The sequence below is a fragment of the Gobio gobio genome (genome assembly GCF_949357685.1).
Source record: "Gobio gobio genome assembly, chromosome: 2".
In the NCBI taxonomy this organism is placed as follows: domain Eukaryota; kingdom Metazoa; phylum Chordata; class Actinopteri; order Cypriniformes; family Gobionidae; genus Gobio; species Gobio gobio.
In genome coordinates, this window is record NC_137098.1 from 43,287,149 (window position 1) to 43,305,632 (window position 18,484).

The window sequence follows — 18,484 nt, forward strand, 5'->3', positions numbered from 1 at the left end:
GACCCCTGAAGGTTTTCTATGGTATCTGGCATCAAGATGTTCGCAGCAGATCCTTTAAGTCATGTAAGTTGTGAGGTGGGACCTCCATGGATCGGACTTGTTTGTTCAGCACATCCCACAGATGCTCGATTGGATTGAGATCAGGGGAATCTTACAAGCAAATTGGCGAACAAGGAAATGCTTTATGCTGAAAATAGATATCGCAGCCCACACCTGCTCACTTTAATAACTCCATAAACTTCCACTCGCTGTATGAGGCAAGCTTATACACCCCCCAAAATGCTTACAATAAGTGGACATGGCAACACAACAAGAACGAGTTCTGTGAAGCAGCTTTTAAGAATAAACAAAACACAACACAGTGCTTTAAGGGTTAGTTCACTCAAAAATGAAAGAAAAAAATCAACATCATTTACTCACCCTCATGTCATTCCAAACCCGTAAGACTTTCGTTCATCTTTGCAACACAAATTAAGTTATTTTAAATGGAATCTGAGAGCTTTCTGTCCTTCATTGACAGTCCACTCATCTACCACTTTGACGCTTCAAAAAGTTTAAAATTAAATCAAGCGGTTTAGTCCAATTTTTCTAAAGAGACACGATAGCTTTATATAATGAACAGATTTTTTTTATGCTTTTACTCACATATAAACCTTGATAATTTTTAACTGTAATATGCCAGAACGTTGCTATGGTTACCACTGCCATTCTTCATCGCAGTTTCGGGAGCGAGTCGTGCTTCGTACATACGTGGAGCGATAATTTAGGGGACTCGCTCCACGTTTAAATGGAGTTAAATCGAGTTAAACTTTGCAGTCTGTACGTGACCATACACAATTTGGTTGTCAGTCATCTTTTAGTGCTTAATCCTACTGAACCCCCGAAAAATCCAGATAGTGACAACCTCATTTACAAAAAGCAGCCTTTCAAAACACCTTTGTCGACTGTGCTTCACTTAAAATTGCTGAACATTGTCTTTTGTCGCTGCCATATTTCTTTAGTCAGAATAGTGTATAACAAACACGCGATACGCCAGAACGTTGCTATGGTTACCACGGGGTCAATCATGGTAATTTCATTAGTGAGTTGTGCTCTGTACACATATGGGACAATAATTTAGGGAACTCACTCCCGCATTTAAATGTGGTTGTCACTCCTGAAACTTTACAGTGTGTACGTGGCCTATTGGACTCACTCCCACATTTAAATGTGGTTATCACCTCTGAAACTTTAGTGTGTACTTGGCCTAAAAATATGTAGGCCTAATTTTGGTAATGTACCAGCATATCGTGCATCCCTAATATGCGTTCTATCCATACATGGTCAGGTGGAGCCAGGGCTGTGTTATCCACCAGGAGGGGACACGCTTTGCTCTGCTCTAATCCTGATAGCTGATGAAATGTATCTCTTACTCTTATGGAAAAACGTACTTGTACCTTTGTACATATACCACACATCCTTTAACAGCAATTCATATCTGATGACATGAGAAACTAATTGTTATAAATCACTCCCTACCTTTTCAGAGAGTTCAGCATCCTGCTGAACAGGACGCAAGTGCTAATGTAGGATCTGCTAGATTAGAACCAAACAAAAGCAGGTGAGCCGCAATGTTAGCACGAGTAATTTGATTCTTTTCTAAACCTGTGTAGACAAGGGTTTAGCTCTTGTCGTATTTTGATGTTTGTTGAAAATGATTTGCGTTATGATTCTCAGATGATTCTTGTGCCTGTTTAATTTAAGATCATTATGTTGGGTTGGGTGTGGGTTTGTAGAGTTAAATCTGCTAATAGACTGTAATTCAGACGTCTGTTTTAACATGTATGAAGCAATCTCAAAAAATGGCTGGACCGAATCCACTTTGAACTCTGGAGTAGAAAGTTGTACGGTATGTAAATGCAACATCGTTCAGTGAGGTCACAGGTGGCGGCAGTAATTCTGTCACTGTGATCCTCTGCTCTTTTCGGCATCTCCAAACCATTTCAGTGTAGAGAAATTTGGCACGCAGCTCGCACTTTTATTAAACAACAAAAGGGGGAGGGAGTGTGGTGTTGTAACCTGTTCGTTTTTAATTAAGTGAACCATCCTCATCAAAGGCTCACCTGGTATTTTGGGTTTGCTCGATAATGATGCTTTGAATAAGTGTCGGAGCAACAAATAATACCGTGGGAGAGGACACGAAATCTTCACATGCCTTGCTCTGAAATAGCAAACCGGTTGAGGATTGAATGAATCGGAAACTTGTTTTTGACAGACAGCATATTGTATTCCATGTGTTTGTTTTTCTGCAGAACCGTGTTTTGTAGTGTGTATAATGGCAGGCAGCCAAAGCTTGGCTAAAGAGCTCAATTAAAGGTAAGACGCTAAGCACACGAACATCACTCATGACGTAAAATGGCTAACGCTGCAGATATAACTCACTCTCTGTGCCAGATGCCACAACCAACAGATGCTCTGAACATGTCAGTTATAGATTCTTGGAAGGGGAAACGATTTGGCACCAGGTTAAATAAAGATTTTCGTTGGTTGAGGTAAGTTAACTGATGTGGTAAATGGTAAATTTGTCCGTTGACCTTTATAGAAGCACTGATTGATGCTAACAGTGGAGGAACTGTTACTTTGGAAGACGCTAATCAGCTATGGGAGGCAAAAACTCTCAGAATTTTCCTTGAAAAGCTGTATAAAAGGCAAGAACCATGCAGACACACACACAATACACACACATTCGGTGTTCTTATTCACCATGGGCAAAAATACTCTCTCCCCATCAAATATTCATTCAGGCAAGCTGCTGAATGATTTTCTGTCTGTTCTAGCCATGTGCGGTGACTGGCTGGAGGTGGACGGAGTGAGTCAGGAGTCATTAGGCCTGAAGAGTCTGGGTCCTCAGATTTACAGGAAGGAGGGGGAATGGATGGTGACATGTTGATGTTGTACTCAGTATGTTGGGAGTCCCTTGAGAGACTGACCCCCTCTCTTTTATATCTCTGTTCCTCTTCGTCCTCCTCTCTGGCCAGTTTTGCCCCTTCATGCCATTTTCTCATTCACACACAGCCTTTAGACTTCGGAGCGACACAAATGATAACTTTCTGTACTTTGTGTTGGTCGTTTCGTTCCAGGGGAGCAGAGGCTAAACAGTTGTGAAGAATGTAATCTCTCAGATTGACTGGGCTGTCTGGCTCATGCTTGTTTGCTCTCAGACACTGGCCTCGGGCCAGCTGAGGGTCTGCGAGTCTGACAACTGAGCCCCTTTAGCGATCCACCCTGCTGTTTCCAGATCAGCAGTTAACCCCTTAAGCCGGTCATCTCACCGTCCCCCGTAGCTGAGCTCTGTGGGCGAACACAGCCATCCACCGAGGTTCAGAGAGATTACAGTGTGGTTTATGCAGCTTTAATGGGGATCGCATGAAGCAGAGGAAACAATTACTGCTGCTAAACACAGCGATGCTGAATTATACTTGCAAAAATGTAAAGGTCACATCATGAGGAATCAAATTTTGCTTGATCTTTTGAGATTAAAGAGTTTAGTGTACTATGAAAACAATTTTCATAACTTCAACTTTGTTCCGAGTCCAAAAAGAATTAAGAAACCACCATTGTAACAAAATACTAAATTGGGGGAACCCATGCTGTGTCTTTAAATTAGAAAAAAATGTATATATTTTAAATTATTACCCTGAAACAACCCCCCAATATGATAAGAGGAAAGTGAAATTCCATTTAAATTAATCTATGATTGTTCAATCACTTAAATTACTATAATTATAATGGGTTTACCATTATACTGAACAGGCATGTTAGTTTTTAAAATCCCCCTGTATTTTATCCCTTAAAACTCATCTTTGATTACCAAATTACATATATGAAAAGTTTTTTCCTGTGGAAAAAAAAAATTATGCCTTAAAATAGCTTGAATATAACTCTAGACCCTTGCTTTGTTTAGTATACGCCGATTCATGAATATGCAAATTAACCCCGCCTCCGCTCACTCACACCAGCTCAGAGATCCACTCGTTCAACTTCAGTGAACCAACCGCTGCACAATGGTATCGCTCTTCACAACGTCTGACACATAACGGTAATTCATATGATTAGCCTTTTGCTTGACTATATTCAAACACATAATAATGTGTTGCTGATGTTACACACACCATGTTCCCACTCACCATCTAAAAATCAATATGCTTAGAAATACTTTGAACAACTTAGAACATCAGGAGGAAGGCATATAGTTCATCATAACATCATAATATACATCATATACATAATTCACCCCTTACATTGCTAAATTCTTATCAACAGAAAAATATACTGGGATAACCTGGCTTCTCTTGAGACTTCCCTGCTTTGCAGTTGATGATGATATGCTAAAGCCTGCCCGCACATTGACGTGATTGGTTACAAGGTAGTTTGCGATGTAAGAAACACCAGCGATTTCTTTTTGTTTATTTTTACTGCAGTTTTAAGAAGAAAATACTCCGCAATGATGCTGAGTAGCATCATTAGCCACATAGACATATAAACAACATAAAAAACTTTAACTGTAGTTGCATGATTGAGTTGAAGTGAAGCTGCCACAGAAACTGCTGTGTCAAGGTGCACTCACACTTACCGCTGTTTTGCATATTGTTGCGTTCAAAATCCACTCATTTCAATAGGAATCCAAGCAATCTGGAATTTCACAGAACAGCTCTTGTTTTGAAAGTGACTTCTGAGCTGTGCTTCATACATCACTGCACTGACAGTATACAATTCCATGTAAACATGCACTATATATGGACCATTGCTTTTGTGTCCCACACCTTTTCAGCTTCTTGCGTATAGCATGGTGAAATCGCTAATTAAAATGAAAACTAATTATATCCCACTTATCTTAACACACCCACTGACTTCATTTTACTGGCATACAGTTTGTGCTCGCAGTATTAAACAATGCCAAATGAATTTATCAAACTTGAATCACTGGTGGATATGAACATGCTTTCAATTTTGTAAGTGTGAGCTCTTGATATTTTTACCATTTAAAATAAGTTTGATGGAGTTGTGTTTTAATTTAATAATTGTGTACATACATATACATAAGTTATACAAAGCAGCGTAAAGTGCATGGCACATTTAATTCTCAGGGTCAGAGAGAGGGTGAAAATGGTCATTAAAAACAGTTATGATTATCATTTTAAAAGTGTGTTATGGCCTCTTTAAATAAGCATGAACATGAGTTTTGTCTGTATTTTCTTTGTATTTGTGCCGATTTGCTACTGTTGTATTGAATTACAAGAGTTAATTTTGGAAACTGAGACAAATCTCATGTTTATCCTGCTATTGTGCTCCATAGAAACTTTTGTTTGAACTGGAACATTCCCATTGTCCTCTTTAACAACTTTCTCCAGTCCAATTGTTCGTGTGCTCTTTAGTCTCAATGTCTCTGTTAGTCCTTAAGGTATGAGGCCACTGCAAAAACACAAAGGCTTCTGTAAACCCTCATTGTGGCTTTTCATTTGCTGTTGACGCTAGTAAAGCTCGGTCGGTGTAGACAAAGGGCTGGGTACATTACACAGCAAATTACTTAATATCAATAGATGGGAAATATCCATTCTATTTACAACAAAGATAACCTGTTTGATTCTGTCAAGCATGTGTTTATCTATCACTTTAACTACATTGCTTCATTGCCGTTAACACACACGCACACATCACCTCCTCCTTATAGCTAGCACACATCCTTTTAAACGAACACACACACGCATGCATACAATTTGTCATTTAATTTGCTTTCTTAATTTTTCTCCCTTTTTCCCTCACTTACACACACACGCACACTGTGTAAACACAAATTCTCCACCCATTACCCATGTCTGTGATTCTGCTATACCTGCTTGTTGCAGTGCCCCAGGGGCCTGGCAACCTGACCGCTCCCTTCAACAAATTGTTGGCAGTTCACAGGCTTTTAAATGCCACACTGTTTTAATTACACAATTTACTTAATAGGCTGCAAAAAATGCTTTTCACACAGCAGGAGGAGCAGGTGATTCAGGACTTTAAACACCTGGTGGATGTTCTCTCACATCTCTTTGCTTTGATTTTCTGATTTTTTTTAGTTTCTCTCTGATTATCTGTAGATTATTTACTGCATGAATGCTGCTCATATTTGAACAAATTCCTTTTTTATTATGTCACTTTGTAATGTTGTCTGTTTTACTGGTAGAATGTGCCATTTCACTACTGTCATTCGTGAGAACATGACAGTTGGCACCTGCGGCTCTCTCTGTAACCAATTCTTTGTAACTGAGACCAGCCTGTCCTGTCCTCAGAGTTTCCGGAAGCAAAATCTTAGTGGTACGTGTCAAATGAAGTTGCCAAACAGAATTTGTATTAGAGCACAGCTCTATTTGTTTCTAATGAGATGACATGAATTCATTTGTGTTGTTTGAATAGAATGATGATACATGTCACCTCCCAAAATGAGAGATTTCTTTTCACTTCTACATCCACTGTCTAATCTAATCATTCAATCATTTTACGCCATCCGTTGTTATTGTATTCACCTGTTTTATTTGGTGTGTTTACACTTTCCTATGTTTAAACTCATTTTAAGGCCTTTCACCATTGTTATTCTGCTTAGTTATTCTGTGCTTTAATTTGAGTAATAACATATAATGAACTAACAATGGACACATTTTTACAGCATTTATTTATCAGTTCATGTTAATTCATAAATATACTATTGTTCATTGTTAAATAATTTTCATTCACAATACTCCACTGTTAAAAATGTTTGGGGTCAGTAAAATTGTTGAATGTTTTTGAAAGAAGTCTCACCAAAGCTGCATTTATTTGATTAAAAAATGCAGTAAAACTGTAAGGTTGTGAAATATTGTTACAATTTAAAATAGATTTTCCAATCCAGTCTTCAGTGTCATATGATCCTTCTCAGAAATCATTCTAATATGCTAATTTTCTGCTAATAATTTCTTATTATTATTTGGAAACTGTGGCACATTTTTTCATGACTATTTGATGAATAGTCAAGAATTTAGCATTTATTTGAACTAAAACTTTTTTTAACATTTATAAACATATTTTCTGTCACTTTTGATCAATTTAATGGGCCCTTGCTAAATAAAAGTTCCTTAAAAAAAAAAAAAGTACTGCCCTCAAATTACCTGGTGTGTACATTAAATCTACACTGTGTAACTTTTTTAGTTTATTCTTAGCTAAAAACACTTAGTTCTTTAAAAAATATACGTGCTCGTTAATGTTTATTTACTTCTTTCAAGTAGTAAAGTATTCTCGTAAGTTTATAATATGCCATTGAAAATACATACGGGTGAGGGGTTCGAATGCAGGTCGCCATGTTGCCCCTCCATCTTGAAAGTACATTAGCCAAAGAGGGATATACCGGTAAATTCAAGCTTCGCCTTTCGCGTTTTATCACTCGATGGTTCTGTGTCGAATGTGGACGAGGTCGAACTGGAAGCCATGTTAATCTTGGACTAAATCGGCCAACGTAGGAGTTGGAATTGAGACGAAATTGGAATTGAGAGGAACAGAAACTAATATTCACTGGATGGTCATATACCTTTTCACCGCTAGATGGGAGAAAATATCACACAGTGTAGCTTTAATGTTAAGTTATACAACTTGAAATGGTAAAAAATATATTAATATGTAATAATATTAACTTTAATATCAGTTAATGCTATAAAATTATTGTTCATTATTAGTCCATGTTGCCTGGTGCAATAAAAAAATTAACTTCTTGTAGTGTTGCTAACACTTGCTAATATTTATTTGCGTCATTTTCAATATGCAATCATTGTATATTTTATATATGATGTATTTTCTTAAAAATAGCAATTTAAAAAGTATGCTTTATGAGTCATTCTCATTATTTCTGTAATTTTCAGACTTAAAAACAAAACAAACATATGACCTATTATAGATGTCCCATGGACTCATGTGACTGCGGTCAGGTGTGGGTCACTGAAGTTGCAGTATATGTGTCAGAATAGGCCTATTTATGGGTTCATAGTTCCTAGAACTATGAACTAATGGTGTAAGTATACCCGCTTTTCACTGCAGGAACTGGGAACAATTTTAGTTCTAGGAACACCTTTTAGGGGGAACTAAATTAGCTCCTACTTTAGAGTAGGGTGATTGGCCGAATGCACGCGAAACACTGTTTTAAAAAGTCTGTGTTTAGTGTGTTATAACATCCGCCCTTTAAAAAAAAAAAAAGCTGTGTAAACATAAAGATTATAGCCTATATATTCACTCCACAAACCAACTCTACAAATAAGGAAAACAGTGATAAATGGGCTTCAACCTTCATGCTAAGGAGAAAATCCAACGCAACTTTGAGGTGACCAAGCGAAACTTGATTATGTATTTCTGCTCAGCTTGCGACTGGACATCAACCACACTTTTTCATTTACTATCTTTCTTTTTATAACAGTTATATCTAATAACGTATTAGTCAGGACTGTTAAACAGATCGTAAAGATGGAGAATGGAAGCGCTGTGTGCGCATGTTCTCAGCGCCGCCAAAAGAGTTCCTACTAAGCGTGTGTATATAGCATACAGGACACATACAGGTGTATGTTCTTTTATGTATCCATGAGACTGATCGTTTTACTGGTGCATTTGTCAGTTTTCATGGCAGTGATGTGGCAGACATTTAACATGTTAAACGCAGTGTTAGTGTTCCCAGCCTCGCTGTTATCCACTTCCTGATCACTCAAAGATTTATTGGCCCTCAAACACTCCCCTGTGAAAAACTGCAAACATTCAGAACCTCATAACCTCCTCTCCCTCAGGCACTTTTCTCTCTCTCACACACACACACACACACACATGCACATATATAGCCCTTTCCATCTCCTAACCTCTCCATATTTCATTCCGACATGTAAATAAACACCATCAGAGTGAAAAACCCCTAGTGTCGTTTTAAACCTACTAATTAGTTTTGGCTCAGAATATCACAATGTTGTATGTGTGAGGCTGTCACCTCAGTAGGTTGGACGTGTCAGGGCACAAGTTACTGCAACACTATTTGTTTTTGCGTTGATGATATATAAAGGGATGGCGGTCCAGGTGGGACAACGTCCGAAGGGACACTGAGACCCATGCAGCTTCATTCAGATGTCATTTAACAGAACTGACTGACAGACAAATGACTTCAGACCTGACCTGACTGACTGACTGACTTTACGCACGTCTCCTTATTACAACCTGTCTTCGTTTGTAGTGGCGTGTCGTGTGCTGTAAACCGGTGCTAGTGTTGACATCTGGCTGCGTTCCTTCATGAGGCCTGAGGGGGGCGATCGGAGGGGCGTGTGGGATAATTTGTTACGGTGTTAACAGGCTAATAGACGTCCACCTGGTTTTGAGAGTTCAGAGACAGCAGTGGCCTCCTCTGCAATCAGCTTAAGTCTTCAGCCCCTTTTTATTACCTCAATTATGAGAGCCGTTTAGAGGCAACCGCTCTGTGTGTGTGCATGTGTGTGTTTTTCATGTCATCTGGTTGGGTTAGGACCCAGACACCCACTCTCACCACATCAAACGAGCCCGTCTGAGTAAAGGTGTGCTGGCGGGGTCTCTCCCTGTTCTCTCTTGCGGTGTCTGTGTGTCCTATACCAGAGCTTGGGAGAGCTCGTTTCATGTGGTCTGCTGTTAGCTGTTGGAGTTCAGATGCAAAAGACCTCCTGCCTCTGGTGGACTCATTGCCTTCCACCCAAATCATTGTCTTCCAAACCACTTATACTCATGGTAAAATAAAGAAAAAAGGGGGGGGAACCCACATTTTTTTATAGCCATTTATTGAGGGAAATGGTAGATCAGATGCTAGTTTTATTTGCCTGAGGTTTTTAAAATGATCACATGCCAATAGTTTACCCAGACAGTCACCCACCCACCCAGATGCGTTTACTAAGTATTTATTTATTTCGTTGGTTAGTTCTGCACAGATGCTCAAATGATCTGAGGATTTGCACTTGCTTTCTGATATAGAACATCAATGAAACTGAATAATTACTGTTCCTAAAACTCATTGACAAATAATGTCCATTTACATTCAGTTTAGATCAGCTCCAGTTCAGTTCAGAAACAACAAAAAACGAACCAGACGGACCCTTTTTTTTATAGTTTTAAATGGGACTATCTGAAGAGTCTGTTGAAGATGTAATCAGTCTGCTTGTTCGTACTCTCAAATTGGAGATGTGATTGCCTGCATGAGCCCTAGAGCCAAACTGTGATTTATGATCGGCTCACTTGTTTTTGCATGACTCGTTTGATGGTATTTTCTGAACGGGGCCAATCACTGCCAAAAATCATAAAACTACACACCTGTGTGTCGACACACATACACCCTTCACACCTGTGCGCGTGAAATGAGAACAAAGAAGTTCGAAAAGGGGGGAAAAAATCTCCACCCTGTTTGAGTAACAACATATAAATATCTGTAAAATTTACAGCAGGCGCATACAAACCGCAGAATTCACATAGACACACCGCTGAACAAAAAGTGCTTATCACATGTAGATACAGGATAGCGCGCAGGCTAACCTCACCGTAATGTCCTAATCAAACAGCCCATTTGTAGCTGTATGGTTGTAAATGATCTCCTGGTGGGCTAATGCAATTAGCATTGTCTCCTGTCTGTGTACCCAGCATTTTAGCCCTACATCTATCAGCGTAATGGTGGCGGGCAGGAGCTCTGATGTTGTCTAATAAGGGCATTTTACTCCCTTTAAGAGAGGGGGGCAGGTAATGTACAACCTTGGAGGTGAAGTCCAGCGCCATGCTATAAACCACAGCGATATGTCACAGAGAGGGAAAGTCCAACTGAAAAGAGGTTTTAATCATTTCATTTATCAGTTCCTTCTTGCTTTTCACTCCCCCTCTCCTCTAGTTTATCTCAGTTGGAGGAGGATACAGAGAGCGAGGGAAATCGATGCGGAGAACATTACAGTAAAATGTATTGATCAGACACAGAGAGAGCCTTGCGTGCTGCCCAGATATGGCCTAGTGATGCAATGCTTAAAGGAATTTATCCACTGCCTTCTGCATTAACCTTTTATTGACTGCTTGCCTGTCCATAATTAACACTCACTTTAGCTAAAGTGGTTAGTTTCAGCTGGGAGGCCAGGTGTGCGTGTATGCGTTGCATTGTTCGCAGGCCGAGTCGAAGTTCAAGTGCGCCGAATGTGTCAGGGTGGGAGTATGTGAGCCACCCCCCAGAAGAACAGAGGTGATAGATCTCCTTCCCTCCACATTAGCTCGCTATTCCAGCAGGCCTGGCTATAGGGTTATAGGGTTTCAGAGCAAATTGAAATGAGTGATTGTAACGTCGATCTCTCCTGAGCGCGGGTCAGATGGGAGAGGTAGACTGCATCTCGCGGAGGTTAATCTGTATGGATGGTTGGCATACACTTCCAAAATATACTTCCAATAGTACACACACACACACACACACACTTTATCTACTGACTGCAGATGGAAATGCAACATGGAGTCACATGGAGTTTCTTTAACCTAAATGATAAATGGTACAATCATGATTAGAAAGTGATTCAACATTATGACATTAAAATGTTCTATATTTTGGGAGGTTGCTTCACATCGGTTGCACACTCTCACCACAAACTGTACCATCATAATGGAAAAATTCCATCATGATTTACTCACCATTTGTTTTATGAAACTCTTATAACTTAATGTTGGTCTCTTCTTCCACATTTTCTGCTTTTGATGAATAGAAAGTTTAAAAGAACAGATTTTCTTTTTTTTAAAATAGAATTTGTTTTGTAACATGGGCCCACTTTATATTACGTGGCCTTAACTACTATGACTAAAAGCACTTATAGTGTACATACGTGTTTTTACATTGTACTTGTGTTTTAAAGATTACCTGCATGCAATTACATCTGTAATTAATTTCTGTAGTTACATCTATAATTACACTGTTGACACTTCCCTTGACACCTAACCCTGCACTTAAACTTACCCATACCACCACACCTGTCCCTAACTTTAACCCATATCCTACCTCAGTATAAGCGTGTTTTGCAATACAATATGAACACAATAAGTACGTACTTACTTGTTGATGTAAGTACACAGTAGTTAAGGCCACCTAAAATAAAATGGGACCTGTAACATTGTAATTGTATTTACTGTCCCTTTTAATCAATTTAATGTGCCCTCTCTAAATAAATATTAATTTATTTGAGAAAAAACAAATCTTGAACAGTAGTTTATATTAATGTTAATTTATACAACTTTTATTGTTAGTATAGCAGCTTGGACATTCTGCTACGTTTGCATTCCACCTGTCCTTTACAAGTTAGGAACAACATAAAGAGTGAGTAAATGATTTCAAAATGTAGATTTTTTTGCAAACTATTCCTTTAAGTGTGTATGTTTGTGTGGATCTTTATGGCTAGCATTCATTTGTGTGCATGCGGTCTTTTTCACCACAGTCTATTTACTTCAGTTACCTCTTCTCTGTCTCTTCCAATTATCCAGTAAATGATGAGAGAATTTAAACACACACGCATGCGTGTATAGAACGAGCTCTCATATTATTTATGAACTGATGTGCTACATTAGAGTACTTAGCGCATGTTAACGGATGTTATTGTCAAGCCCTGATGCAGTATGAGGATGATATATCGAAGCGCTATATGCTAATTCCACCCTCGGCGTGTAATGCAGCCTCTCATGTGGCTGGTGCAGTTGGAGAGACAGCACTTAACAGGAGAGCCACTCCACCATTAAGTGGCCCTTACAAAATATATAACCACAAATAGTGTCAGAGAGGGGCTGTCCTCTGACCGCTGGACAGCACAGACTCATCCATAACATTGGCCTCCTTTGGGCACCGCTGCAGTCTTTGAGTGGAAGACCATTAGTGTTTATTATAGGCTATGATTGCTTGAGATAAGCGTTTGTGGCAGAACTTTGTGTATTTGTGAGGATAGTGATTATTCCTGTATTAAAGGTGAAGTGTGTCAGTCCCACGCCACTAATGGAGCTAAACTGAATTGCATTTTTTTGGTTGCTAGGTGGCTGCTTACTGGCTCAAGTCCAAAAAATCCACCTACCCCAAGTCTCTATGATATTCTTTTTCTGAAGTATGACTCATAATTTCCCCAGATATTTTGAAATAAAAAATGACAAAAAAAGTCTCTAATGCTCACCAAGGCTGCATTTATTTGATGAAAAATACAGTAAAACATTACTATTGTTAAAGTATTACAATATAACAGTTGAATATTTTATTTGATCATTTATTTAAAATATAAATAATTTATTCCTAGGACAGCAAAGCTGAATTTTCAAATCATTCTAATATGCAGATTTGGTGGTCAAAAACGATTATTTTGTTGTGCATTGAAACATATGCAAAATGTTTCCAAAAATTCCTCCTCTCTCTCTTTCTCACACACACTCACACACACACACACACACACATGTTTGTTTTTGTGAAATGTGAGGACATTCCATAGGCGTAATGGTTTTTATACCGTACAAACCGTATTTTCTATCCTCTTACACTGCCCCTGCCCCTAAACCTAACCCTCACAGGAGACTGTGCAGTTCACTTTCTGTGAAAAAAACTTTGTTCTGTATGATTTATAAGCATTTTGAAAAGTGAGGACATGGGGAACGTCCTCATATTTCACCCTCTTTTTGTAATACCTATGTCATACCCATGTCATTATACACATTTGTGTCCTGATATTTCACAAAAACATGCCCACACACACACACACACAGTTTTGTCATGTTTATGAGACGCTATATTGTCATATTCTAGTGAAAACCACACTGTATATTAATTAGGTGACTAAATGAAATGCTGTAACATCAAAGTTACTTTGGAATTAAAGCCACAGGCTTCACCTGCCCAGGTGTAAATGATTGAGATATTAATCTGCACTGGCCAGGTGTGCTTAGAAGGTGATTTACACTGCTTACACTTGTAGAGTTGCAGAAGTGCATTCCTAAGGCTTTGTTCAAAGGAAGAGCAAGGGGATGATGCCATTCCACACATACATACACACACACACACACACAATAGCTACACAGTCCTTTGATTTTTTTTTTAAATGTGTCATTAGGGCAGGTTATTGTGTGTCGTAAAGAAATCAGGAAATGAGTGTGTGGACTGCCCCTAGACAAACACACACTTCTTTGTGTGTTTAGGGTGAAGTTAACTATTCACACACTCCCTGGAAAGCACATACAGTATACTATATACATTTTCAGTGTATATTAAAATATTAAAATAACTTTCTTTGTTGATGAAGCCGTCGTTAAGTAATTATTATGAGTGAACAATGATTACAATCTGAAATTTAGCATTGGGGCATGCATGTTGATTCCAGAGTGTGCATCTTTCTTATGTATATTGTGCTTTTCTAAAACCCAAAGTGCTACAAACATAATACGATACAAATAAAATGCAGAATTACAAGAATAATACAATACAAATAAACTATAAATCATAAAATACTAATCATTACAATACAAATAAACAACACAAATCAATTTAGTGTCTTTGATGAATAAATGTATTGTATCTCAATGACCCCAAACATTTTAACTTCATTGTGAAAATATAATAAATATTGCATGTATTTATTTAGTTCGTTTTAGTTTTTTAATATTATATCTATCAAATGATCATGTTTTTAATAAATGTGTTGTCCCAATAGATGCCAATCCAGCCTGGCACAGACCTTGCCCCCTGAGGAAGCGCCTGTCGACCGACCCTATTGGAGTAAGGACGATCCTGACATGCCCCTCCCCTTTGACCTCTCTGACATCATCAACCGCGTTGAGTCACTTCTCTGGAGGTAAAGTAGAATTACTATGTTTTTATTGAGGTCTTATATTTTCTTTTATGTAGAGATTATTAAAATAATCGAAAGCGGCCTTAAGGATTGTTAGCCGTTTATGAAGATCAGATCTGACAATGTCCAATCTGTGAATGTCGCGCATGAACAGTGGTTCATAGATTGATACAGTAAAGCGTAAATGCTCAAAATGTGACTTACTTTCGCTTTTTCTTTCCTCCTAGGATGTAAGATGTTAGTAAAAGAAGGATATAAATGGAGAGAAAGAATGGTATGGGTGGATGTTAAGAGATAGAGGCCATGATGGAGATCACAGGTGACCAAAAACAGTACAACACACACCTGTTCAGTTTCTCCTTTCTGGCCCACCTTTGCCTGAAGACCAACATTCACCTTCACACACACCAAATTGAGGTCCACTCGGATGGACAGACGGATATAAGGATGGAGACCGGGGTGGATACAGGGTGACATCTGGATGGGACATTTTATTTCCTATTGCCATCAGTATCGTTTACTATCACTTTAACAGAGTCCTTAGTGTTACAATGACCCTTCATAGACGCATATCAGTAGTAGCATACAATACCTATCCATAAATATATATATATATATATCCATAAATGTATGTATGTTTTACTTCAGTTCTCCATATATCCTCTGAAGCTTTTTTTTTGGACAGACATTATATAGATGTATACAGTGTACACAGTTCACTTCTCCTCTATGTGTGTGTGTTTGTCTGCGTGCCATCTTTTGAGGAAGAAAGTCGGTTAAAAAAAAGGATATGAGATTGTGGGGGTGTAATGACATCATTAACGGGTGTCATATGCGTGCTGTTGCCTTTCACCTGGCGTATTGTCTAGGGATTTAGTATGTTTGAGTTTGCCCTAAGTTTGTTTGAATGTTTGCGTGCGCGTCCGTCTGAATGTTTGTAGGGAGAAGGTAAAGTTAATGTTGTTAGACTGACTTTGTCAATGATGTTTGTCTATATAGGTGCATGTAGGTACGAGGCACGCACGTGTGTATGTAAACGCGTAGACGGTTTTATTTTTGTGTGACTGATTTTGAATGTGCGTGTGTGTGTGTGTATATACATAAGATGTTTCTCCCCCAAGCCAAGTAGTGTCGATAGGTGGCTTTTACTGAGCTCTCCAAGAGAACTTACACCCCTTGCGTCGCATTATTCTCGCAGCTCATTGGCTCTTAACCTTTCAATAATGCCTGCCTATGTCTGAAATGCTGCCAGTTTTGGGAGGAATGCACTCGAACATCTTTTAACGAGTGAAAGACGAGGAAAAGCACTTTGATGTCCTCTAAACGAATGAAGGATGAATGAAAAAGGGATGAATGTTGAAGTTCAGCAGCTTTCTTTTATTTTTATGCTTTTCTATGTCATCAGTGTTAATGTAGAAAATCCATATTATAGTATTCGATGAAGATGCTTTAATGTGTTTTATACTTTTGAAGTTGAGTTGAGTTGTCATTGGTTGCCAAATATTGTGTTCTTGCTGAGTAAATGCTGTGAGGTTGGTATATAAATATAAATGTGTATATATAATCTTTCTTTCATTGTGTTTTTTTTTCTTTTCTGAATTCTTTTCCGGAGTGCCACGAGCCCCACTGCTTTTCTGAAAGCATTGTGTGTGCAAAGCACTAGTTATGATAGAAATAAAATACAATGCTGGTTTATCAATCAGTACATGGTTATTCGTTCTGTTTGAATTTTTATTCGTATATTGGTAGCAATTTATAAAAATTTTGATTAAAAGTTATTGAAGAATTGTTATTACAGTTATACACTGCTTAACAGGTGATCATAAATTGTGCATTTAGATAGTTGCTCATAGTATTCGAGTTTTATCATTATAAATATGGATATTTCAGCCATTATATAATTTAGTAATGGTTAATTAATGGAATGTAAATGAAATACTGTAATACACCTATAATAATACAGTGCTAATACAGAGCAGTGAAAATGCCTTTACTTTGTTCAGATGTAATACAATTATTTTTGTTGCTGTTTGTTTATAAATGGCAATATCAGCATTTGAGGGAACATTTTTATCTAAAACTCTAAAACAAATTTCAGAATGGCTTAGCAAGGAAATCTGGTCTTTTGTACAAATGAGCTCACATGGCCAATGTCAAAAAATACAATTTTATTTAGCGACCTTGGAAATCTTAAATACTTTTTTATGCATTTTGCATCATACATATTTTTAGGTTTAAATTAAATTTTGAATCTCAGATGTAGTTTTAGATATTTGGATCAAACTTCTGGATATATTAAAGTGTGTGTCTATGTGTGTATGTGGTCCAGGTATACTCTACATTATGATAACAAAATGTCCCCAAAAATATGGCAATATCTGAAATCCTTGGCCTTGTGAGGAAATGTTTTGGTCCCCATGAAGAAAACCATACTAAGTGATGTGTTTTTGAAAATGTACAAATGCAGAAAGTTTTCTGTTATTGATAGGTTTAGGGGTAGGGTTAATGTAGAGGGATAGAATATACAGTTAGTACAATATAAAAATCATTTTGCCTATATGGAAAATCCCCATAAAGCATGGAAACACAACGTGTGTATGTGTGTGTGTTGCCTTTGGGGGTTGGAGGTGTTTCCTCTAGTCTTAAGTGAAGGTGTGATAGATGGCTGTGCCTGAGGTGAGCAGGTGATCGGTGAATGGCCACTTTAAACTTCACTGCAGTCTGTTTTCAGGCATGTGTGCACAGGTATGCATTGTTCTAAAGAAGGTCATCTGTAGTTTCTATATCTTACATCACTGTAGGTGAGAGGAAGATGACCAGGTGCATGTGGAATTAAGTACCTGTGTGTTTGTGTGTGTGTGTGTTTCCTACAGGCATGCTGTTGATTGACAGCTAAGTTAAAGATGGATCACATTCAGCAACATACATGATTTGAAGGACAAATGCATTTTCACACATAATATAGTGCACCTGTTATGAATGATAATGGGTTAATGCACTGAACAGTTTTTTTCTTCTTCTTCACAACATAACTGTTGTGTTTGTAATCAAAACCCGAAAGAGAATTTGCATTTTGAAGTCATGTTTCCTTGGGGTTTTTTTCTATGGGTTTTTAGAATGTCAGTTTCAATTTATGATTCAAATCTGTGGCTAACATTAACATACCTTTTTTCTTTCTACTTTCTCTATTGTATAGCTTCAGAAGACATGACTTATGTAGCACATGAATCATATGAACCAAACATATTTTATGGTGTTTCTTCTGTCCTTTTTTATAACTTGACAGCCTATGGTCATTGCATGCTTTCACTGAATGGAAAAGAGCAGCAATATTCTGTCATAGATCTTGAAGCCGAGTAAGGAATGGCTGAATTAAAATGTTGTGATCTGAGACCATAGTTTTATACTTAATTTTGATCAAAGAAGCAAATAATCTGATAAGTGCAGACAATACCACCACAAACTTGAGGTTTTGTGTGTGTGCGCACGTTCTCATGAGTCCACATCTCTACACAGACTGAAGAGTGAGTTATTCAGTGAGACAGCGAGTCCCAAGAGCACCGTGTGTGTCCACATGATGAACACATAATGCAGTTCTCCCAGTTAACCAGCAATGAGTGGAC

At 38.1% G+C, this 18,484-nt stretch overlaps 1 protein-coding gene across 4 annotated transcripts in view; it reads left to right on the forward strand.

Annotated features, from left to right (window-relative positions):
* fto (FTO alpha-ketoglutarate dependent dioxygenase) overlaps window positions 1-16,573 on the forward strand; it is a gene marked incomplete at both ends in the record, with an annotated part of 159,536 nt that extends 142,963 nt beyond the window's left edge. For 2 of the 4 annotated variants that reach the window (XM_079810668.1, XM_079810667.1), the window contains 2 exons: window positions 14,724-14,864; window positions 15,089-16,573. In XM_079810668.1, coding sequence (XP_079666794.1) covers window positions 14,724-14,864; window positions 15,089-15,095 — 148 coding nt within the window. Of the gene's footprint in view, window positions 1-14,723; window positions 14,869-15,088 lie in introns of those variants that run through there. The other 2 variants (XM_079810666.1, XM_079810669.1) reach the window with 1 other exon arrangement.
* Window positions 16,574-18,484: the final 1,911 nt, after the last annotated feature.